Source organism: Macaca fascicularis, chromosome 11, assembly GCF_037993035.2.
Source record: "Macaca fascicularis isolate 582-1 chromosome 11, T2T-MFA8v1.1".
In the NCBI taxonomy this organism is placed as follows: domain Eukaryota; kingdom Metazoa; phylum Chordata; class Mammalia; order Primates; family Cercopithecidae; genus Macaca; species Macaca fascicularis.
In genome coordinates, this window is record NC_088385.1 from 22,258,769 (window position 1) to 22,283,750 (window position 24,982).

The 24,982-nt window shown below is 43.1% G+C and overlaps 1 protein-coding gene, 1 non-coding gene and 1 pseudogene across 13 annotated transcripts in view; 1 reads left to right on the forward strand and 2 right to left on the reverse strand.

Annotated features, from left to right (window-relative positions):
* Positions 1 to 497: 497 nt before the first annotated feature.
* AEBP2 (AE binding protein 2) overlaps positions 498 to 24,982 on the forward strand; it is a 133,743-nt gene continuing 109,258 nt past the window's right edge. For 8 of the 12 annotated variants that reach the window (XR_012420058.1, XR_012420059.1, XR_012420060.1 and 5 more), the window contains exons 1-2: positions 498 to 1,229; positions 24,696 to 24,903. Coding sequence is in view for 7 of the 12 variants with exons in the window: in XM_065523844.2 (XP_065379916.1) it covers positions 562 to 1,229; positions 24,696 to 24,903 (876 nt within the window). In the remaining 5 variants the exon portion in view is untranslated. Of the gene's footprint in view, positions 1,230 to 1,493; positions 1,585 to 24,695; positions 24,904 to 24,982 lie in introns of all 12 variants that reach the window. The other 4 variants (XR_012420061.1, XR_012420062.1, XM_074006348.1 and 1 more) reach the window with 1 other exon arrangement.
* LOC123567853 (U6 spliceosomal RNA) lies at positions 7,121 to 7,226 on the reverse strand. Its single transcript, XR_006690944.1, has one exon. It is a non-coding gene; the product is annotated as a U6 spliceosomal RNA (small nuclear RNA).
* On the reverse strand, positions 17,907 to 19,151 carry LOC107126610 (elongation factor 1-alpha 1 pseudogene; annotated as a pseudogene).

Here is a 24,982-nt window from a genome sequence, read left to right on the forward strand (position 1 = left end):
TGCCCATTTTAAACGGCTCTCTTCGTAGACTGTAGGCTCGTTCTATTCCTGGCTCAGCGCCTGTACAGAGGGGACACTCCCCAAACACCCCCGGAATGAATGAGTTTATCGTGAGAACTCGGAAGGCTGCTAAAATCCCCGGCCAGCGTTGGAGTTTTCAGTCCGCGTGTCCCTGGGCTTCGAAGCCCAGCACGGCGTGGGAAGGCCCCGAGGAAACGCTGAGCACTTGCCGGGGCCGGGCGGGGGCGGGGGCGGGCGCGGGGCAGCGGGGCGGGCTCCGGGCGGGGGCGCGGGCGCAGAACTCGCAGCCAGCTGAGGTGCCGCCTCGTGCCGCCGCGCAGGCGCGCAGCCGTCTCCGTGTGAGTGCGCGTAGTCGCGCGCCTGTCCCCGCGCGGGCTCCGTAGCGCGTGTGCAGGCTGACGCAGCTCGCGGGCCCTCCTCCTGCTCTGCAGCGGCGTCGGCGGAGTTTTGGGCGTTTGGGAGGGGGGCGAGAGAGCGAGAGTCGAGAGAGGGAGGCGGCGGCGGCGGCAGGGAGGAGGAGGAGGAGGAGCAGGCGCCGCCATGGCCGCCGCTATCACCGACATGGCCGACCTGGAGGAGCTCTCCCGCCTGAGCCCTCTGCCCCCCGGCAGCCCGGGTTCGGCGGCGCGGGGCCGGGCTGAGCCCCCCGAGGAGGAGGAGGAAGAGGAGGAGGAGGAAGAGGAGGCAGAGGCAGAGGCGGTGGCGGCGCTGCTGCTGAACGGCGGCAGCGGTGGGGGCGGCGGAGGCGGCGGCGGAGTGGGGGGCGGCGAGGCGGAGACGATGTCGGAGCCGAGCCCTGAGAGCGCCAGCCAGGCCGGGGAGGACGAAGACGAGGAGGACGACGACGAGGAGGAGGAAGATGAGAGCAGCAGCAGCGGCGGGGGTGAGGAGGAGAGTAGCGCCGAGAGCCTGGTGGGCAGCAGCGGCGGGAGCAGCAGTGATGAGACCCGGTCGCTGAGCCCCGGCGCCGCCAGCAGCAGCAGCGGGGATGGGGACGGCAAGGAGGGCCTGGAGGAGCCCAAGGGACCGCGGGGCAGCCAGGGCGGCGGCGGGGGCGGCAGCAGTAGCAGCAGCGTCGTCTCCAGCGGCGGCGACGAGGGCTACGGGACTGGGGGAGGCGGAAGCAGCGCGACCTCCGGGGGCCGGCGAGGCAGCTTGGAGATGTCGTCGGATGGGGAACCCCTGAGCCGCATGGACTCGGAGGACAGGTCAGTGCTCTGAAGCCTTTCCCTTTCCCTTCCTCCTCTTGAACTCCCGAACCCCTCAAAGGGGGACCAAGGCGACTTTTTGCCGCGATCCCCCTGCTCCCCGAATCCTCGGCCCCTCCCCCAGGCTCTCAACTCGGAAATCTCTCGCCGCCGCCGCCGCGCCCCTCTCGCAGCGCATCGCGGCTTCCAACTCAAACCGTTCCCCCCCAACTCTCCTTTCCCCGCCCTCTTTCCCCTCGGCGCTTCGCTCCTCACGGACCTCAGGACGGCTCTAACTCGGAAACAGTCCCCAAACGGGCCCAGATCCTCTGGCGGAGCAGAAGAGGGCCTTGATGTACACACGTCGGTACTCAAGGTTAGCTTCATCCAACCGTGTTCGGGAACACTTGTCAGAACTATAATTGACAAGTGTTTCCAATATGGCTGGTCTCGCCTGGATTTAACAGAACTTCCTTGTCCAGGGGGGAGACCCCAGCTATCACTTTTCTCTACTTAAACAAAAAAGGATTGTTCTTTTGTATTAAATCATTGCTTTCCAAATCCTTCATTTGTAGTCAGTCATGTGGTCTCCAACGTGATTTTAACAATCTTTTCTGTTTTGGGAGCATATCTGGGAAAAAGTTTTAAACACGTATAAATGGTTGTGGAAAAGAATAGTGAATTGATGGCCTTTTAAGATAACTTTGCGGAATCAGAGAGTTGGAATCGTAACAAAATACAGTCTGGAAGGTGCAACGTAGTTTGCGGCTTTATAGTAATGCTTCAATGTGAGAGTCATGATTTTACATGATAATATTTAAAGTCATATATTGGAGAGGTCTCGGAAGGAATGAGTATTATTTTTCTGACTAAAGCTTGTTAGAAGTAACTGGAGAGTGACAAAAATGCGCATTTTTTCAGAACATTTAAAAAGTGTGATAGTATATGTTTCAGTTGTCCTGTCATTACTTTTGGTCTGTTTGGGTTGGTTTTTAGTGTACTTTTAAAAAAACGAGAATCACATCATGCGTATTATGCCACTTCTAAAGTGTATTAGCATTTATTTTGACCATCTGCTTATGTTTTGACAATCAGTAAGATTTTTTTTTTTTAAACATGCTCCCCAGAAAAGTATAGCAATGGAAAATTTAGTGGTCGGTAGTGATTTTCATTTAAGAGTTTAATATTCTGAAGTTCTAGGAATTCCGATTAATTGATTAAAAACGAACACCTTAGTATTTAATTCTACAAGTAAGACAGAGTCCTGGAGATTTTGAAAATCTAGCATTAGATTCTGTTTGACATTAACGTCTAGTTAAGAAAGTATCTTGGGGTAAAGTAGACTGTACAAACCTTAGGAAAATTGTGTTGAACTGTGTAGGCATGAGTGGGAAGGAGAATGTCTTCAAGAAAATTAAAAATTGATGTAAACTGCACAATGAAGCATGTGCTATTTTTACCATGTTATTCTCCTATAGTACCATTACATATCTGAAAGTTGACATTAGTTTATAAAATCAGCGTTTTTCATTTACCCAGTATACACGTATACTTGCCTACCACTGTACAAATTCGATGTCTTCCATTTCTTTCCCACAACTTTGGTGCAAGATAGGTATTATTTTGACTTCGGTTTAACAGATGAAGCAGCAAGTTGAGTGTCTTACTCAGGACAGTAAATACAGCATGGAAATGGTGGGCTGCATATGAACAAAGGTTCTCAAGTCCCCTGTTACTTCCACTTAAGAGTTAGAATAATTCACCTTAAATAAGTGGAGGCCGGGCGCGGTGGCTCACGCCTGTAACCCTGGCACTTTGGGAGGCCGAGGTGGGCGGATCACCTGAGTCGGGAGTTTGAGATCAGCCTGGCCAACACAGTGAAACCTTACCTACGTTAAAAATACAAAAATTATCCGAGAGTGGTGGCATGCGTCTGTGGTCCCAGCTACTCGGGAGGCTGAGGCAGAAGAATCGCTTGAACCCGGGAGGCAGAGGTTGCAGTGAACCGAGATGGTACCACTGCACTCCAGCCTGGGCGACAGAGCGAGACTCTGTCTCAAAAAAACCAAGTGATGATATGTGTCAGAGTTTTGTTTTTAGTTAGTTTCTATTTACTACATCACTTCAGGAGACAAATGAATTATTGGTTAAGTACATTTAGGAAGTGGAATTTTGGCTTTTATTTGACATTTGTGAGATATTTACTTGAGTATATAATTTTTACGTCTTATTTCAGAATAAGAAGTAAAATATGGCTGTCAAATCCAACTGAAGTTAAGACTTGATAACCAAGCAAACTTGGTTTTCTTAATGCTTAATTTTAGAGACTACAAAATACTGTTTTAATGTCACCATTTCAGGGTAATAGATTTGTCATTTGTATGAAGAAGTCTTATTAGTGAAACTGACTTGTGGTCTTAATAATCTTAATTCTGAAACACCTCTTTGTTGCCTTTGAGATTTTTCTCCCAGTTATTTTGAGTTTGGAAAGGATCTATAATTATTATAAATTACTGTAGATTACATCAATCTGTGGATTTTATAGATTGATATCATGGTAAGAAAACTTCATTTTTGTAACTAATGGAAGGATAATCTTAGTTTTAAAGTGCTCTATAACATTTTTAGGCATTCCTATTACAAGGATTCCATTATCATAATGCCCATTTACCTTCCTATTGTTTTGATTACATTATACTTTTTAGTTTATCTGATATGCCGTAGAATTTGTTGAACATCTTTGTTAAATATCTTTTTCTTTTTTTTTGAGACGGAGTCTCACTCTGTCACCCAGGCTGGAGTGCAGTGGCACAATCTCAGCTCACTGCAGCCTCTGCCTTGTGGGTTCAAGCGATTCTCCTACCTCAGCCTCCTGAGTAACTGGGATTACAGGTGAGTGCTACCACCTCTGGCTAATTTTTTATTTTTAGTAGAGATGAGGTTTCACCATGTTGGCCAGGCTGGTCTCGAACTCCTGACCACAGATGATCCTCCCACCTTGGACTTCCAAAGTGCTGGGATTACGGGAGTGAGCCACCACCACAGGCCATGTTAAATATCTTAAGTGTTACTTTAAAAAAGATAATTAGGCTGGGCTTGGTGGCTCACCCCTGTAATTCCAGCGCTTTGGGAGGCCGAGGCTGGTGGATCATTTGAGGTCAAGGAATTCCAAGACCAGCCTGAACAACATGGTGAAACCCCATCTCTACTAAAAATACAAATAAATAAGCCAGGCGTGGTGGTGCAGGCATGTAATCCCAGCTATTCAGGAGGCTGAGGCAGGAAAATTGCTTGAACCTGGGAGGCGGAGGTTACAGTGAACTGAGATTGTACCACTGTACTCCAGCCTGGGTGACAGAGCAAGACTCCATCTCAAAAAAAGATAATTAAATATAAAGACATAGATATTAGAGGTTGTGACCTGAGATGTCGTTTATGGTATTGGAAGGTTTTGTGGTAAAAAGTGACTAATTTATGAAATGATTAAATACCACTTAGTACAAAAAGTTGATTTTTCTCCCCCCAGGAGAAAGTTATTCAAAACCAGTGTAAGTTTATAGCGTGTTTATTTTGGTAAATTTACAAAATCTTGAAATTTTATATAATTTTATTTTTACTCTGATTATAAAGATAGGAGGGAGAAGTGTTTTGGTTTTAAAGATAGTAGGGAGAAGTATTTAGCTATGTGAAACTACTAAAACCTAGCTTTTTTTTTTTTTTTACTTTGAACTTTTTTTCTCTTCAGTGAAACTGAGGTGCTTTTTAAAAAGTTACGCTCTTAGGTTAATTTCAGAGGCTATGGTAACTTAAAAACAAAAATAATAAAATTTTTAAACATAATTTTATTTTCATTCTTCCAACACAGTATCATGTAAAAATAGTTTAAAATATAGTTGAATGAATGAGTCATCCAACAAATGATCAAATGTCAGCACTTATTACTGAACGTGTATTTATGCTAAAATAGTTAATGCCAAGAAAATAGAAGACAGTCTCAATTTCAGGTAGTAAATTAGCTTTTAAATGGAATTTTAATATTTAAAATGCCCGTGGAATTAGTTTACAAATTAATACTAGCTATTGAATCAGTTAATATATGAAAGTACTCTTGTCCAGGCATGTGGCTCACACCTGTGATCCCAGCATTTTGGGAGGCCGAGGAGGGCAAACCACATGAGGTCAGGAGTTTGAGACCAGCCTGAGCATGAGCCACCACACCTGGCCTAAATCTTAATATTACTACCTATATTTCGATGTTTGAGTAGTATCTTTGAACTTTAGTTCCTCAACTACAAAACAGAGTTAGGTATTACTCTGAAGTGTTGTTTCGTGGTTTAAGTGAAATAATTTGTTAAAGAGTGCTGTGAACTGTTTTGAAGAATCCATCCACGTTGCTTGAATGTGTGCATCTTTTCTGTTGTAGAATGGTATTTTGGAGGGCAGGGACATTTTTGCTTTTTTAGGATCTTTGTAAGTACCTAACATATCTTGGGTGTGGTGAATACTCCATTAATTACTAGCATTAAATTGAAAATACCAACAGTAGTATGTACGTATGCATTTATTTGTTTATTTTGAGACAGAGTCTTGCTCTGTCACCCAGGCTGGAGTGCAGTGGCGCGATCTCAGCTCACTGCAACCTCTGCCTCGCAAGTGGCTGGGACCACAGGCACCTGGCCCAACAGTAGTATTTATTTAATGTCTTGCTACTTCAGGTCTGTGAAAGGGGGACAGTAATGGTTCCTATCCTGTATGATTGCTATGTGAATTACTTGTAGAGTATTTGGTACACATTTACTAAGTGTTTACTATGTGATGGGTATATTCTACAGATGTATATGGAATCCCTGTTACTCGACAGGTGCTTTATTTGTTTTGATATAGGGTCTCACTCTGTCACCCAGGCTGGAGTGAAGTGATGCGATCTTGGCTCACTGCAGCCTGGGTGACAGCCCAGTGCAGCCTCTGCCTCCCGGGTTCAAGCAGTTCTCCTGCCCAGCCTCCTGAGTAGCTGGATTACAGGCACATGCCACTATGCCCTGCTATTTTTTTCTTTTTTTTTTTTGAGATGGAGTCTCGCTCTGTCACCCAGGCTGGAGTGCAGTGGCCGGATCTCAGCTCACTGCAAGCTCCGCCTCCCGGGTTCACGCCATTCTCCTGCCTCAGCCTCCTGAGTAGCTGGGACTATAGGCGCCCGCCACCTCGCCCGGCTAGTTTTTTGTATTTTTTAGTAGAGACGGGGTTTCACCGTGTTAGCCAGGATGGTCTCGATCTCCTGACCTCGTGATCCGCCCGTCTCGGCGTCCCAAAGTGCTGGGATTACAGGCGTGAGCCACTGCGCCCGGCCTATTTTTTTTTTTTTTTTTGTATTTTTAGTAGAGAGGGTTTCACCTTGTTGGCCAGGCTGATTTCGAACTCTTGACCTCAAATGATCCGCTTGCCTCGGCCTCCCAAAGTGCTGAGATTACAGGCGTGAGCCACCGTGCCCGGCCTCATGCCAGATACTCTTCTAGATGCTGGGGATGCAGCAGGGTATAAAACGAAGCCCTTACCTCATGAGTGGCAGAGAGAATCACTGCACAAATGAATTGATAGTAGCTAGCAACGTCTATTATTTTGAAGTGCTATATGATCTGGAATGCCCAAAAGTACTGTATCAATCAGGTGTTAGATGTATGGCAAGAGTCTGCAAATGAGTGTTGCAGAAATTTGCAAAAGGATATGGTAGACTGAAATATTTGATTACAGCATGTACATTTTAATCAGTTTTCTGTGACTGTTCTGTGGTGGGCCTAAAAGCCTTCATTTTAAATTGTTTTTAATATGTATGTGCAGCTAGTTATAAAAAAAGATAACTAGTTTTTTTTTTTTAGGCAATAACTAGCTGCACGTACATATTAAAAACAATTAGAAAAGAAATGGAATGCTTCATGAATTTGCGTGTCATCCTTGTGCAGGGCCATGCTAATTTTCTCTGTATTGTTCCAAGTTTATCATGTATGCTGCTGAAATGAGCATGCCTGTTATCTATTGGTAAAAAGTTTTGGAATAAGTTTTCTAGTAATGGCAATGCACAGCAGTGGTCTAATCCATGATTTTTTTTTTTTTTTTTTTGAGACGGAGTCTCGCTCTGCCGCCTAGGCTGGAGTGCAGTGGCCGGATCTCAGCTCACTGCAGGCTCCGCCTCCCGGGTTCACGCAATTCTCCTGCCTCAGCCTCCCCAGTAGCTGGGACTACAGGCGCCCGCCACCTCGCCCGGCTAGTTTTTTTTTTTTGTATTTTTTTAGTAGAGACGGGGTTTCACCGTGTCAGCCAGGATGGTCTCGATCTCCTGACCTCGTGATCCGCCCGTCTCGGCCTCCCAAAGTGCTGGGATTACAGGCTTGAGCCACCGCGCCCGGCCGCTAAGCCATGATTAATTTATTTTTATGATGAATAGTTTGCATTTGTGAAAGTAATAATTATATTGGTCTTAAAAACTAAGACCCATTGCACCCCATTTAGTGATAAGAAACGTGATGGCATCTCCTCAGATATTTAGTGTTTAAAGAGCAGGCTAAAGAGATTATTGTATTCTGTTTTTTCTGTAAATTGCGACATGGTGCATTCAAATTAGAACTGGAGGCAGGTATGGTTACTCACACCTGTCATCCCTGCACTTTGGAAGGCTAAGGTGGGAGGATCCCTTGAGCCTAGGAGTTCGAGACCAGCCAGGACAACATAACAAGATCCTATCTACAGGCTGGGCATGGTTGCTCACGCCTGTAATCCCAGCACTTTGGGAGTCCAAGGCAGGCGGATCACGAGGTCAGGAGATCAAGACCATCCTGGCTAACACGGTGAAACCCCGTCTCTACTAAAAATACAGAAAAAAATTAGCCGGGCATGGTGGCAGGCATCTGTAGTCCCAGCTACTTGGGAGGCTGAGGCAGGAGAATGGCGTGAACCCAGAAGGCGGAGCTGGCGGTGAGTGAGCAGAGTTCGCACCACTGCACTTCACCCTGGGTGACAGAGCGAGACTCCGTCCCAGGTACTTGAAAGGCTGAGGCAGGAGGATCACTTGGGCCCAGGAGTCTGAGGCTGCAGAGAGCTATGATCGTGCCACTGTAGTCAAACCTGGGTGACAGAGCAAGACTCTCTCAAGCACACACAAAAATAACAAAGCAAAAAAAGTAGAGTTGGAACGTGTTGTATAGTCAGTGACTAAGGATTTTGTGTGGGAAGGGGGACAGATTTTAGGCTTGGGTAAATGATGAGAGAATTCTAGAAAGCCTAACTGAAACATATAGGCAGGAATGAGCATAGCATGTTCAGGAGAATAAAAATTCTTTTTATTCTCTTCACTTTCTGGCTGTATGACTCCCTAGTTCACATTCAAGTCTTACCTCGAACAGGCTGGTTCCTTGTTAGACGTATTGTCAACATTCCGAGTTCTTTATTACCCTCACCCCAATATGGGTAATTGTTTACCATTTATCTCCGCTGCTGGGTTGTGTGCTCCCTGAGAAGAAAAACCATGTCTGTCTTGATTGGCACTTTATCTGTAGCACCTGGCTATGTAAATGTTATTTATTTCTGAATACGTTTTCTTGAGGATTTAATTTGAACAATAGTTTGCATCGTTTTTCCAGACACAACTGTCACTAGAATAACTAAAGGAACATTGAGTAGTGAAAGAGCATGGATGTAATCTAACTTCTCAGAAGTTGCTTCTTTATCTGTGAAATAGGAGTAGTGCTAGGATTACGTGAGATGACATGCAAAGGGGTTATGTATTTACTTCATAGAGTCATTTATATCCCCATTTCTCATGCAGAGAAGGTGCAGTGGAAAGAATACTCCAGCTGAGGATAAGTGATCAGTATTGTAGTCTTGACTTTATTGCCATCAGGAAATGTGGCAAATTCATTCATTTCTGTGAAGCTCAGATTGATTCTTTTTCTTAAAAATGAGGGTTTTTGACAAAACAGTATAAAGTAATTTGGAGCTCAAATGTGAGGGTACTGCTGTAGGGTTGGCAAGTACTTTAAATACAGTTAAACAAATAGGTAATGTATTATCTTCTTTAGACAAACTCGGAATATTGCCGTGTGTGGCTTTGTTATATCCCAGATCTCAAGGATATTTTAGGTAGGTTCTTTTGGGTTTAAAAGTCACCATATTTCTTTAAAAATTTTTTTTTTATTTTTGAAAATAGAGATTAGGTCTTGCTATGTTGCCAAGACTGATTTTCAACTCCTTGGCCTCCCAAAGTGCTGGGATTACAGGCATGAGCAACCGTTCTTGGCCAGAAGTCATCATATTTCTACTTCATATTTATGGCGTTGTATTGAAATATCCATTTGTGTTTATTTCCTCTAGACTATAACATTTTAAAAGTAAAGATCCGGCTGGACATGGTGGCTCACACCCATAATAAAAATACAAAAATTAGGCGCATGCCTGTAATCCCAGCTACTCGGGGGGCTGAGGCAGGAGAATAGCTTGAACCTGGGAGGTATAGGTTGCAATGATCTGAGATCGTGCCATTGCACTGCAGCCTGGGCAACAGAGCAAGACTCCCATCTCAAAAAAAAAGTAAAGATGAGGTCTCATTTATACTTGCAGAACTTGCCTTCTGCACTCACTTAGTATGTTGTTGCCTGTATTCATTCTCAGTAATTGGTTGAATTCAACTGAATGTGGAAATACCTGATTACATATTTCTTTCTCAGTTTCATTAGTGTGGCTGATGAAAGAAAAAGAGAACAGTTGTTTTTGTTTTGTTTGTACTTCGAGACAGGGTCTTGCTCTGTCACTCATGCTGGAGTGCAGTGGTACCATCACAGCTCACTGCAGTCTTAAACTCCTGGACCCAAGTGACTCTCCTGCCTCAGCCTTCCAGATAGCTGGAGCTACAGGCATGCACTACCATGCCCAGCTAATTTTTTCATTTTTTGTACAGATGGGGGTCTCCCTGTGTTGCCCAGGCTGGTTTCGAACCCCTGAGCTCAAGCAGTCCTCCCACCTTGGCCTCCCAAAGTGCAGGGATTACAGATGTGAGCCACCACACCTGGCTATCATTACTTTTCGTAAATATTTTTTAAAGTACAAAGAGTAGGTGAATTGGCCATAGATTTTTTTTTTTTTTTGAGACGGAGTCTCGCTCTGTTGCCCAGGCTGGAGTGCAGTGGCGCGATCTCGGCTCACTGCAAGCTCCGCCTCCCGGGTTCACGCCATTCTCCTGCCTCAGCCTCCCGAGTAGCTGGGACTACAGGCGCCCACAACCGCGCCCGGCTAATTTTTTGTATTTTTAGTAGAGACGGGGTTTCACCGTGGTCTCGATCTCCTGACCTTGTGATCCGCCCGCCTCGGCCTCCCAAAGTGCTGGGATTACAGGCGTGAGCCACCGCGCCCGGCCAGCCATAGATTTTTTTAGTGATTTAAATTAATCTCGGAAATTGTTACTTCAACATGTGTTTTGAGGTGTTGAGTCAAGAATGACAGTAGTCATTCTTGTCAGAAATGTATACTGAAGTTATCTGATGTTTTTCCTCAGAATTTCCTTAGTAAAGTCCTTTTTATGATTTAATACTAATTAAACCTTCAAATGTAATTGCTTCTTTATTAAATGGGTGTTCTTCATAGTGGATTCTTTTTTTAAACATACCATCTTTGTGTATATACATTTCTCTGGAAATGTTTGTAAAGAGGTAAAGATAACTTCCTTAGTGTAATTGTGTTGAAGTGGAATGTTTCTAGTGTTTGTAAAGATATCAGTGGCTGGCTGATACTTTAAGCTGGATGAAAAATGTGGGTGAAGTAATCTTAAAGGGTGATAGATTTGATAGGACAAATTTAAAGTAATGTGCTCAGTGCATAGTGTGATAACAGAATGTAGCCTACTTGTTTTCCATAGACTATATTTCATCATTGTTGCATAAAGTCCCTTTTGGCCAATTTAATGGATGCTGCTGGGTCTTCAGGAAAAAATAAATCGTTTGTCTTTAACCAGAGAAATAATTGTGAGGATAGAAAGTAGTCTTTTTCTTGATGATAAAAATTCATTCTAGCTTTTTAAATTACAGTGATAATAGCTTGTAATAATAGTGATAATATCTTGGTTTTGGCTAATGATTTTTAGTGTGCTTCCAGTTAATTTTTTTTTGAATTATTTTAGTGTGACAAAGCCATATATTTTACTTGCTTTAAAAAATACTACTTAACTTTTTTGCTAAAAATGATGAGCATTTACTGTGTGCAAGGCGCTAACTAGGTTTGGGAGTTTACTCTGAATAGAAGTTTATAGGTGACAGTACAAATTAACTGGATCATGTGGGAGCAGAATTCCTTCCACCTTAGATGAATAGGAAGGGCCTTAGGGAAATTTGACTTATTTGTAACATACACATGAAACACGTAATAAAATAGGCACTTGTCTTTACTTTTTTTTTCCTAATTGTTTGAGTTTATAGACCAAAAAGCCTACAGCACCACCGCAGTTTTGAAAGCAAAATCAGGTGGCCTTATAGAATCTGTTGTGTCTAAATTCCTTAATCCTGTTTAAGACCAGTTTTATAATTTGCTCTTTGTCCTTCGTAAATAGAAAAAGTGACTACCCCATCGCCTTGGGAAGGAATGTTTGGAGTTGGATTTGATGTTGTCATTGTTAGGCTCAAATCTGTTTCAGTGACCTAAGTTCTAACTTTGGGACAATTTCTTTGTACCCTCAGTATTGCTTTCTATGACTGACCTTGAATTTTTATGAAGCTAATTGACTTGTGGGAATCAAAATTTAATAGTTTATCTTGTTAGTAAAACTATCTGCCTGAATGGGTCAAATTTTATGTAGATGTTAAATATCTTTTGTATTATGCACTATGAATGTACAAAACCAAAGAACTTTTGCTTGTGTGCTACACTAGATGAAAGTTTTGCATACTAGATGAAAATGTCAGCCTGGCACAGTGACTCATGCCTGTAATCTCAGCATTTTGGGAGGCTGAGGAGGGAGGATAGCTTCAACCCAGGAGTTAGAGACCGGCGTAAGCAACATAGTGAGATCCCATCTCTACCAAAAGAAAAAAAAAAAAAAGAAAAGAGCCAGATATAGTGGTGCATACTTGTAGTCCCAGCTACTCAGGTGGGAGGATCACTTGAATCTGGGAAGTTGAGGCTCCAGTGAACTATGATTGTGCCACTGTACAGAGTGACAGAGTGAGACACTGTCTCAAAAAAAAAAAAAAAAAAAGAAAATGAAAGAAAAGAAAAATGTCTTTTTTTTAGTTGCACTAAAGAAGTATTAGTGCCATTTTGATGTATACTATAGGCTGTATTTCAGTTATTTCTTAAATCAATTCATTCAAGTTTCTCCTTTGAATGTATAGTAGTATGACAGTTTTTTTGGCATTACTGTTTTGCACTTGTTTGACTATGGGCAAATCTTAGTTTATCTGAAAGAAAAGGTTATGAATAACAGTTTATTAGAGTTGTAAGCATTACAGAGTTAATACACATCGAACATTGTTCCAGTTATTTCGGCTGCCTGGCAGCCCTTTTCCAACATTTAGTGGTTTAAAACTACAGCATTTATTTAACTTACGAATCAGTGATTTGGGCCGGGTTCTGCAGGGTCAGCTCATTTCTGCTCTACTAGGTATCAGCTGTGGAAGCAGCTTAAAGACTAGGGACTGGAATCAGAATGCCCACTGACTCATGTCATGTATCTGTCACATGTCTGGTGCCTGGGCTGGGAAGACTCAAAACAGCTGGTACTCAGAAACAGCTGGGGCTTCTCAGGCATCCCTCTCTAGCTCTGTGTATGTTCTTCACGGGATCTCTTCAACTTTGCGGCTTCAGGGGAGCCAGATTTCTTAAATGGTAGTTGGTCTCGAGGCTGGTCTCGAACTCCTGATCTCAGGTGATCCACCCACCTCAGACTCCCAAAGTGCTGGGATTTTTATTTTTATTGAGATGGAGTTTCACCATATTACCCAGACTGGTCTTGAACTCCTGGGTTCAAGTGATGTGTCTGCCTCAACCTCCCAAAGTGCTGGGATTACAGGCAAGAGCCACTGCTGCTGGCCAAATGTGGCCATCTTTAAAAAAATACAATCTGAGGCCAGGCTCGGTGGCTCACGCCTGTAATCCCAGCACTTTGGGAGGTCGAGATGGGCGGATCACGAGGTCAGGAGATCAAGACCATCCTGGCTAACACGGTGAAACCCCGTCTCTACTAAAAATACAAAAAATTAGCCGGGCGTGGTGGCAGGTGCCTGTAGTCCCAGCTACTCGGGAGGCTGAGGCAGGAGAATGGCATGAACCCGGGCGGCAGAGCTTGCAGTGAGCCGAGATTGCGCCACTGCACTCCAGCCTGGGCAACAGAGCAAGACTCTGTCTCAAAAAAAAAAAAAACAACAATCTGACACAAGCACATAGAACAATTCAGGATATATAGCAAATGCTCAGTGTTAGCTGTTAATATAAAAAGTGGAAACACGATTTAGAGTGCCTTTTTCTATTTTATATAGTAGGTTACATAACTGCTTTTTTTCGTTAATAGTCATAACCTGTAAGAGGCAAGGTTGTTCACGGTTTTCTTTTTCTTTTTTTTTGTTGTTGTTCATGGTCTTCTTGAAGTACATGTTTGTTTCATTTGGTTGTTTTAGCTTTTAATCCCTTTGTCAAGCTTAGAATAAATATTAGGGCAAATAATTATAATCTGTTTCAATGAATGGAGATGAGAAATGGTAACTCAAGTAAAGAATTTTTATTCTTAGAATTGTGCATTAGGTGTACAATTTCAGAGTTCTTAAGATATAGGGGATTCTTAAATGTTTTTGCAATGTTTTGAATTTTACCCTTTAAGAAATTGATTATAAGGGCGGGAGAGACATAGTGTAATTTTTCTAGTATAAGTGGCAGTTTTATAGATGAAAGGAATATCACCTGTTAGCTGAATGATAGTTTACCTGTTAATATGATTAGAATAGGATTTCCTTTGTATTGTTGTAATGTTTACCTAGTTGGATAAATAGGTTTTGAAAAACTATATAGACTTAACGTTCCTTTTTAAAAGTTTTTTTGTAGAGATGGGGTCTTGTCATGTTGCCCAGTCTGGTCTTGAACTTGTGGCCTCAAGCAGTCCTTTCACCTTGGCCTCCCAGTGTGTTGGGATTATAGGCATGAGCCACTGTGCCTGACATATATATATATATATATATATATATATATATATATATATTTTTTTTTTTTTTTTTGAGACTGAGTCTGGCTCTGTCGCCCAGGCTGGAGTGCAGTGGCCGGATCTCAGCTCACTGCAAGCTCCGCCTCCCGGGTTTACGCCATTCTCCTGCCTCAGCCTCCGGAGTAGCTGGGACCACAGGCGCCCGCCACCTCGCCCGGCTAGTTTTTTGTATTTTTTAGTAGAGACGGGGTTTCACCGTGTTAGCCAGGATGGTCTCGATCTCCTGACCTCGTGATCCGCCCGTCTCAGCCTCCCAAAGTGCTGGGATTACAGGCTTGAGCCACCGTGCCCGGCTTTTTTTTTTTTTTTTTTTTTTTGAGGAGTCTTGCTCTTTTTCTCAGGCTGAGTGCAGTGGCTCTATCAGTCTCAGCTCACTGCAACCTCCGCTTCCTGGGTTCAAATGATTCTTCTGCCTCAGCCTCCTGAATAGCTGGGATTACAGGCACGTGACACCATGCCCGGCTCATTTTTATATTTTTAGTAGAGATGGGGTTTTGCCATGTTGGCCAGGCTGGTCTCAAACTCCTGACCTCAGGTGATCCACCCGCCTTGGCCTCTCAAAGTGCTGGGATTATAGGCGTGAGCCACCTCACCCGAACAAATGAATTTAAATTTGAAGTGGATGTTTGTGGATAATACATGTTTATGTCAGTTTAGCATCCAATTTCTTTCTTTCTTTGTTTTTTGAGACAGTCTTGCTCTGTCACTGGGGCTGGAGTGCGGTGGAGGTGGGATCACAGCTCACTGCAAACTGCACCTCCGCGGCTCCAGTGATTTACCCCACCTCGGCCTCCCAAAGTGCTGGGATTACAGTCTTGATCCACCGTGCCTGGCCCCCAATTTATATTTTTATTCTGTTTTGGCTGCTTGGTCCTGCAAATCTGATTTGGAGATGTGGACAGTCTCCATGTGTATCTTAGTTTGTTCTTTTTTAAAAATAGGGGTGGGGTCTCGTCATGTTGCCAGGCTGATCTCCAATTCCTGAGCTCAATTCGTTTGCCGCCTCTGCCTCTCATAGTGCTGGGATTAACAGGTGCGAGCAACTGCGCTGACCACATTAGTTCTACTGATTTAGGAACAGGGATTAGTAGTAAGGACATTTTATTTGGAAGACAACATTGCTTAATGACCTTAATTGTTTTTACTTCCTGTCACAAATGCAAAAGTGACTAGAACCTCACACTGAGACTCTTAATACTGTTTTATGTCAACTTGTAATTGTTACCCCCCCCCCCCACACACACACTTGTCTAGACCTGTAAGTGAAGGGACGATTCACAAAGTAATTGTGGGGAAAGGCCTTTAATTGGTTAAGGTATAAAGTATATGATTTGCAGGCATGATTTTATGTAAATGAAGAAGTGAAGGCGTAAATTAGGGTGGTAGAAACACCAGTGCAGCAGAGCCGTAGCCTTTTTATTCAGTGATGTATTTGTAGAAAATTCTGAAATTCGTAGATTTTAGTTTTTTTGAATGTCAATAAATTATGCTTGATTTCAGGTTATACACTCTCAATCCTTCAAGTCCTTGTCCTCTACCTTCCTTTAAAGTTAGACATTTCAGTGTTTGCTTTGGTGGCACGTATGCTAAAAAAAATAAAGTTGGACATTTCAGTAGGCTAGACCTCACTAAAGGTATGACAGGTGGGTGGAGGGGGGAGAATGACCCAAAATTACCAAGGAAAATCTACAACACAAATAAATTTGCTCATAGAACTGAAAAGAGGACTGCCAATAAGGCTTGCCCCTATCCATTTGACCTCAGACTGAATTTCAAATTCAGCAGTTAACCTCAGAATAAAATAAAAGTATTCCCATTTAGAAACATATTCTTTTGATCTGTTTTAGGGAGATGCTCAAGCTTTGGTGGTTCTCAGATTTTTGTTGTTTTTTTTTTTGAGATAGAATTTTGCTCTGTCATCCAGGCTGGAGTGCAGTGGCACAATCATAGCTCCCTGCGGCCTCGGACTTCTAGCAGTCCTCCCACCTTAGCCTCCTGTGTAGCCGGGATTACAGGCACGTACCAACATGCCCAGCTAATTTTTTTCTTTTTTTTTTTAGAGACAGGCTCTTGTTATGTTGCCCAGGTTGCTCTTGAAGTTCCAGCCTCTAGAAATCCTTCCGCCCCAGCCTCCCAAGTTGCTGGGATTGTAGGCGTGAGCCACTGTGCCTGGCAGAAGTCGTATTTCAATAGCCCTTTAAGAAAATGTGTTGCTATTTGGTAATAAGACAACACTTGGGAAGCGGTAGTTTCTTAAAGATTATTTGCAGTGTGTAATCAGAAACCATATTAGTGAACTTTTCTCAGTTACTTTAAGATCATAGTTTTGTCCTTCTCAGTCATGGTAACATAAGCATCCATGTATTGTTTCCTATGCTCATGCACCTTAGCATTTAGCAAACTGATCTTTATAACTCTCTCAATATTGGCAACATTCAGAATCAGCCCTGGTCACGTCCACCAAGGAGATACTTGCCTGGAAGTAATTTGAGTCTCAAAGATGGGGCTGTTCTGGATGTATGAGTGTGACAGTCTTCGAATTTCCAAAGGAAACTGTTTTTATAAAATCATGCAGTTGGTTGCTCTAGCTGTTGGGTGGAAAACTGGTCTGCTAGATAGTTTCTAAACTAAGGGAAAAGAGGAAAAGAGAATGTTGTTGATGTTGAAAATATCTCAGGTTGCTCCCTAAATATTCTACTGGCATCTCTGACAACGTGTGTGTACGTGTTTTTTATTTTTTTTTTTATTTATTTTTTATTTTTTTTATTTTTTATTTTTTTTGAGACGGAGTCTCGCTCTGTCGCCCAGGCTGGAGTGCAGTGGCCGGATCTCAGCTCACTGCAAGCTCCGCCTCCCAGGTTCACGCCATTCTCCTGCCTCAGCCTCCCGAGTAGCTGGGACTACAGGCGCCCGCCACCTCGCCCGGCTAGTTTTTTGTATTTTTTAGTAGAGACGGGGTTTCACCGTGTTAGCCAGGATAGTCTCGATCTCCTGACCTCGTGATCCACCCGTCTCGGCCTCCCAAAGTGCTGGGATTACAGGCTTGAGCCACCGCGCCCGGCGTGTACGTGTTTTTTAAACTTAAAAATTCGGTTTACCATTTTACCGTATGAAACAATTTCTTAGATGGTTTGGTCAGTTTCAGTTGGGTAACGACACTAGTCAAAGAGATTTTTTTTTTTTTTCTCATTAAACTTTTTTAATGGGTCTCAAAATTCCATGACAAATTTTTGGTCAAGTTGTTTCCATTAAAAGGTACTGATTTTAAAAACTAATAACTTAAAACTGCCACTTGCAAAAAAGAAAACCAAAGTGGTCCACAAAACATTCTCCTTTCCTCTGAAGGTTTTACGATGCATTGTTATAACCACTCTTTTACTACTAAACTTAAATGGCCAATTGAAACAAAACAGTTCTGGGACTGTTCTTCCACCGCTGATTAAGACCAGGGTGGCACATATTAGGGATAATATTCATATAACCTTTTGAGCTTTCTGGGCAGATTTGGTGACCTTGCCAGCTCCAGCAGCCTTCTTGTTCACTGCTTTGATGACATCTACCACAACAGTCTGTCTCATACCACGAACAGCAAAGTGACCCAGAAGTGGATAGTCTGAGAAGCACTCAACATACATGGGCTTGCCAGGAACCATATCAACAATGGCAGCATCACCAGAGTTGAAGAAGTTAGGGCCATCTTCCAGCTTTTCACCAGAACGGTGATCAGTCTTTTCCTTCAGCTCGGCAAACTTGCATGCAGTGTGAGCCGTGTGGCAATCCAGTACAGGGGCATAGCCAGCACTTATTTGGCCTGGATGGTTCAGGATAATCCCCTGAGCAGGGAAGCCAGCTGCTTCCATTGGTGGGTCGTTTTTGCTGTCACCGGCATCATTGCTGTGATGAACATCCTTCACAGACACATTCTTGACATTGAAGCCCACATTGTCCCAAGGAAGAGCTTTCCTCAAAGCTTCATGGTGCATTTCGACAGATTTTACTTCAGTTGTAACATTGACTGGAGCAAAGGTGACCACCATACCAGGTTTGAGAACACCAGTCTGCACTCAGCCAACAGGAACAGTACCAATACCACCACTTTCTGTAGACATCCTGGAGAGGCAGGCAAAGGGGCTTGTTAGTTGGACGAGTTGGTGGTAGGATGCAGTCCAGAGCGTCAAGCAGCGTGGTTCCACTGGTATTGCCATCCTTACGAGTGGTTTTCCATCCCTTGAACCAAGGCATGTTAGCATTTGGCTCCCACATGTTGTCACCATTCCAGCCAGAAATTGGCACAAATGCTGCTGTGTTGGGGTTGTAGCCAGTTTTCTTAATGTAAGTGCTGACTTCCTTAACAGCTTCCTCATATCTCTTCTGGCTGTAGGGTGGCTCAGTGGAATCCATTTTGTTAACACTAACAATGAGTTGTTTCACCTCCAGTGTGTAAGCCAGAAGGGCATGCTCCTAGGTCTGTCCATTCTTGGAGATACCGGCTGCAAATCACCAACACCAGCAGCAATAATCAGTACAGCACGGTCAGCCTGAGATGTCCCTGTGATCATGTTTTTGGTGACGTCTCTGTGTTCTGGGGCATCGGTGATACTCGTGTAGTACTTGCTGGTCTCAAATTTCCGCAGGGAGATATCAATGGTGATACCACATTCACACTCAGCTTTGAGTTTATCCAAGACCCAGGCCTACTTGAAAGAGCACTTTCCCATCTCAGCAGCCTCCTTCTCAAATTTTTCAGTGCTGCTTTTGTCGATGCTACCACATTTGTAGTTCAGATGGCGAGTAGTGGTGAACTTGTCCGAATCTACGTGTCCAGTGAAATCAATGTTGATATGAGTCTTTTCCTGTTTTGGCTTTTAGGGGTAGTTATCACAACACCTGTGTTCTTTGCGGAAAAAAAAAAAAGCTAGTCAAAGAGATCTTTTCAGTTCCTGCTACTCAAAATGTCACAGCAGCATCAAGCGGGCACTTGTTAGACATGCTTTATCTCAGGACCTACCCTAAACCTACTGAATCAGAATCTGCAGTTAATAAGGGCCCTTTTGATTTATATATACGTGAAAGTTTGAGAAATACTGCTTTAGATTAAGCTATCTGCATAGTGTGAGTGTATTGTCTGGCTTAGGTATTCTTCCAAATATCAGGCTGTATAGGTCTTCACGTTTCATGAAATCAGTAGATGTTCATTGAAAAGGAGAATTAACTATGTGAAAAAATTTAACATCTATATGGTCCTAGAAATACTGTAAATTTAGGTGAGTTGTCTCTTGTTATGTAACGTATTATAGGAGGAAAGGCACTGCTTTCTGTGAAATCCCTATCTACCTCAGGGTCCTGTCACAATCAGAAGTTACCTGTCGTTTGTGTTTTCTGTCCTCTGCTGTTGCATCAGGTCTGTTGCCTTCATCATGAGAATGGAGAGGACCACTGGTGGCAGCATGGGTGTGGGGCCAAAAGGGAGCCTGGAGTTTTAGGATTGGATATTTTGTAGAAGTGGGAGGAGCCTAAGAGGGGTTGTGAAGCAGAACTTCTGTTGGCCCTTATCAGCTTGAGGGAGACTCTGTGTGTGGGATGTCTTGAGTGTCCCAGGATCTGCCTCTCACCTTGTCTACCATTGTATTCACAGCTTAGTCCCCAGTGGTAGGCAAAGCTCATGTTCTTAACATTTGTATTATGCTGTCTTTATCAGCAGCTACATGCACATGAAGTATTGTTTCAAGTATGTGATATCACGCATAGACTCAACAATGCTTACTCTTCCCAGATTTTGGACTTTTTTTTACGGTTCCTTTTCTTTTTTTTTTTTTTTTTTTTTTTGAGACGGAGTCTCACGCTGTTGCCCAGGCTGGAGTGCAGTGGCGCGATCTCGGCTCACTGCAAGCTCCGCCTCCCGGGTTCCCGCCATTCTCCTGCCTCAGCCTCCTGAGTAGCTGGGACTACAGGCGCCCGCCACTGCGCCCGGCCAATTTTTTGTATTTTTAGTAGAGACGGGGTTTCACTGTGGTCTTGATCTCCTGACCTTGTGATCCGCCCGCCTCGGCCTCCCAAAGTGCTGGGATTACAGGCTTGAGCCACCGTGCCCGGCCCGGTTCCTTTTCTTTGGTAAAGGTAATGAACAAAAGTACATGAAGTACTATGTAGATAGATTCCATAATGATGTTTCACAGGTATATACATCTCTCTTAACCTTACTTTGTCCAGTTAAAAAAATTGATTTGGTTTTCAACTAATTTTGGACTTTTTAATAAAAGCAGTATAGGTACAACATGGTTAAAATGGTATAAAAAGGGTGTATACAGTGAAAGATAAGTTTCTCTCCCACTCATCCCTTCTCCCATATATTCACTAGGTTTCATTTATCTTTCTGTGCCCTTGGAGACTAGCTATATCTCTGTCTCCCTCCCCCACTTAGGTATGCAAATTGGAACATTACTACCCTTCACTTGTGTTTGTTTTACTTAACTATACCTTGCAGATTGTTCCATGGTAGTTCATTGAGTTTTTATTACTCTTCCTGAGATTGTTTATAAATTGGTTATGATTGGTTGTTCACTTAGAATTATTAGTTTTTGCCTTAGAGTTAAATTAGTATGGTTTATGTAAGTATGTGCTTTATAGTTGAATGTTTTAAAATATATAAAGCAAGCGGTAGGGAAAATAGGTAACCATTTCAGGATTAAGGGCCTCATGAAACTTGAAATTTTCTTGCTCTGTCGCCCAGGCTGGAGTGCAGTGGTGCTTTCTTGGCTCACTGCAAGCTCCGCCTTCTGGGTTCACACCATTCTCCTGCCTCAGCCTCCGGAGTAGCTGGGAGTACAGGTGCCCGCCACCACGCCCGGCTAAGTTTTTGTATTTTTAGTAGAGATGGGGTTTTACTGTGTCAGTCAGGATCGTCTTGATCTCCTGACCTCGTGATCCGCCCTCCTTGGCCTCCCAAAGTGCTGAGATTACAGGTGTGAGCCACCGCCTGGCCAGGGGAAACTTGAAATTTCTAGGGTTTAAATAAAATTTGTATTTCGGTGTAGAAAACCACCATACCCAAGGTTACTCCTGCAACAACAAACAATATATGCATATTCAGATATTCAAGAACTGATTCACATTTGAGATTACAGAGTTTTAGAATGAAGCCTTAGAGATGCAATTTAGAATCTTATGCTGACTAGGCAGGTAAATATATATTTATTGCATTTAACTAACTAGGTAGATAGTTAGATGAGCTTAGATACTAGAATATCCTTTAAAGGAAAACCCAAGACATTTTTCTTTTTTTTTTTTTTTTTTTTTTTTTTTTTTTGAGACGGAGTCTCACGCTGTTGCCCAGGCTGGAGTGCAGTGGCGCGATCTCGGCTCACTGCAAGCTCCGCCTCCCGGGTTCACGCCATTCTCCTGCCTCAGCCTCCTGAGTAGCTGGGACTACAGGCGCCCGCCACCGCGCCCGGCTAATTTTTTGTATTTTTAGTAGAGACGGGGTTTCACCGTGGTCTCGATCTCCTGACCTTGTGATCCGCCCGCCTCGGCCTCCCAAAGTGCTGGGATTACAGGCTTGAGCCACCGCGCCCGGCAGCCAAGACATTTTTCATATCTGAAGCATCCTACAAAAATATCTGCTTTTAAAAATGGATATGTTTCTAGCGTGGGCTACAATACAAGACTCCGCCTCTACAAAAAAAAAAAAAAATTTAGCTGGGTGCAGTGGGTTATGCCTGTAGTCCTAGTACTTTGGGAGGCCAAGGCAGGAGGATTGCTTGAGCCCAGCCTGGGCAACATAAAGAGACGTCGTGTTTACAGAAATTTAAAAAATTTAGTCGACCATAGTGGTGCACACCTGTAGGCCCGGCTACTCAGGAGGCTGAGGTAGGAGGATCACTTGAGCCTGGTAGGTCAAGGCTGCAATGAGCCGTGTTAGCACCACTGCACTATAGGCGTGGCAACGGGGTGAGGATCCTGCCTTAACATCCCCCTAACCCCCCACAGTGGGTATGTTTGATGTTAGACACAGATCATTATAAAGCTTACTTAAGCTAACAAAATTCATGTAAATTTTCTCCGGTGTGAGTGAATAGGTTGTATTGGTATATAGATGAATGTTCTTTTTAGTTTTTGAGACAGAGTCTCGCTCTGTCACCCAGGCTGGAGTGCAGTGGTATTATCTTGGCTCACTGCAACCTCCTCCTCCCAGGTTCAAGCAATTCTCTGCCTCAGCCTCCTGAGTAGCTGGGATTACAGGCATGCGCCACCACGCCCTGCTAATTTTTGTATTTTTAGTAGAGATGTGATTTCACCATCTTGACCAGGCTGGTCTTGAACTCCTGACCTTGTGATTCACCCACCTCAGCCTCCCAGAGTGCTGGGATTATAGGCGTGAGCCCCCGCACCTGGCCTGAATGTTTTTTTTTTTTTGTTTTTTTGAGATGGAGTCTAGCTGTGTCGCCCAGGCTGGAGTGCAGTGGCATGATCTCTGCTCACTACAATCTCCGCCTCCTGGGTTCACACCATTCTCCTGCCTCAGCCTCTGGAGTAGCTGGGACTGCAGGCACATACCACCATGCCTGGCTAATTTTTTGTATTTTTAGTAGAGACGGGGTTTCACCATGTTAGCTAGGATGATCTCAATCTCCTGATCTTGTGATCTGTCCGTTGCAGTCTCCCAAAGTGCTGGGATTATAGGCATGAGCCACTGTGACCTGCCTGAATGTTCTTTTTTTTAAGAAGGTATGTGCTGTGGTTGACTGTCATGATGCCTGCAACTTTGAAATGATTCAGAGAAACAGATTACAGATAGCAAATACGGTAAAAATGTTAATTGAATTCAGATTTAGCTATATTTTGTGTCTTTGAAATTTTCCATGATAAAAACTTGGCAGGAGGGAAGCATACCTCTTTAAAGTTAATACAATTTTCACAACTTGACTTGTGTTATTTCTTAAATTGCAAGCAGATATACACCCTTTCACAGATTTAGTCTGAAAACATTCTTCCTCTTGACCCTTATGATTGAAGTGACTTTCATGTAATTTATTTATTGAGAAGATTTTGAAAAAAGAAAATAAGTGAATTGCTTTTAAAATTAAGGAAAAAGTGTGGTACATTTTATTAAGCTGTGAATTTTTGAGCATTTTGACCACTAATAATATAATTTTTTTAAATAAAAGAGTTACTACTATGTAATACTTTATTTTATTTTTTGAGACAGAGTTTTGCTCTTGTTGACCAGGCTGGAGTGCAATGGCGTGATCTTTAATTTAATTTAATTTTATTTTATTTTATTTTTTGAGACAGAGTTTTGCTCTTGTTGACCAGGCTGGAGTACAGTGGTGCGATCTCCACTCACTCCAACCTCTACCTCCTAGGTTCAAGAGATTCTCCTGCCTCAGCCTCCCGAGTAGCTGGGATTACAGGCACCTGCCACCACACCCAGCTAATTTTTTGTATTTTTAGTAGCAATAGGTTTTCACCATGTTGAGCAGGCTGGTCTCGAACTCCTGGCCTCAGGTAATCTACCCGCCTCGGCCTCCCAAAGTGCTGGGTTTGCAGGAGTGATCCACCACGTCCAGCCATATGTAATACTTTAGTAAATAAAAATTAAAAGGAATTGGTTGACGTTTTCAGTCTTGTTTTTATGGCTAGAGATGAGTTAAAAAAATAAAATTTTAGGGTCAGGAAAAGATTTTTTATTTGGACTTTAGAAAAATCAGAGACCAGTTTTCTCTCTTCTGCTTTTTTATTTATCAGGGAAAATACTGCAAAATCTCCCCAATTCTTTGATATGAAAAGGGAGTAGGAGTGGTAGCAGTTATATTTTCAGATTAATGATTAGAAGAGATTTCAGGTCAACAAGTGATTTGCAGAGCCATAAAGATAATGCTTTGATTATGTATTATTTACAGCTGGAAACTCTTACTTTCTCTTGCTGCTTTGAACTGTGGAAGGGATGAGATGTGATAAGCTGTGTGTGGGTGTGGGTGTGGTTTGTTTTCTGTAAGATATAGTATTGAGTTCATGCCTGCCAAAAGTTGCTTAAATTATTCCATATCTGATTTTGAGGTACTGTCATGTTTCTGTCTTGATTTGTACTTCATTGCCAACTAATTAATATCAAAGCATTGTTGTTTTCTAATGGAGAATATGGTTACTATGCTTTGCTCACATGGAGCAGAATGTCAAGTGGTAATCTTAATTAAGTATTTATAAGATCATATTCATGTTAGTATATTTCTAGGAATAACACAGCCTTTTTTCTTCTTTTGTAGCATAAGCAGTACTATAATGGATGTAGACAGCACAATTTCCAGTGGGCGTTCAACTCCAGCAATGATGAATGGACAAGGAAGCACTACTTCTTCAAGCAAAAATATTGCCTATAATTGTTGTTGGGACCAGTGCCAGGCTTGCTTCAACTCTAGCCCAGATCTGGCAGATCACATCCGTTCCATACATGTAGATGGTCAGCGAGGAGGGGTTGGTTTTGTCATTTCTTTTTTTCACTCCCTGTTTTCGTTAGTTTTATTATAATTGCTAGTTAGGCTTTTTTGCTGAA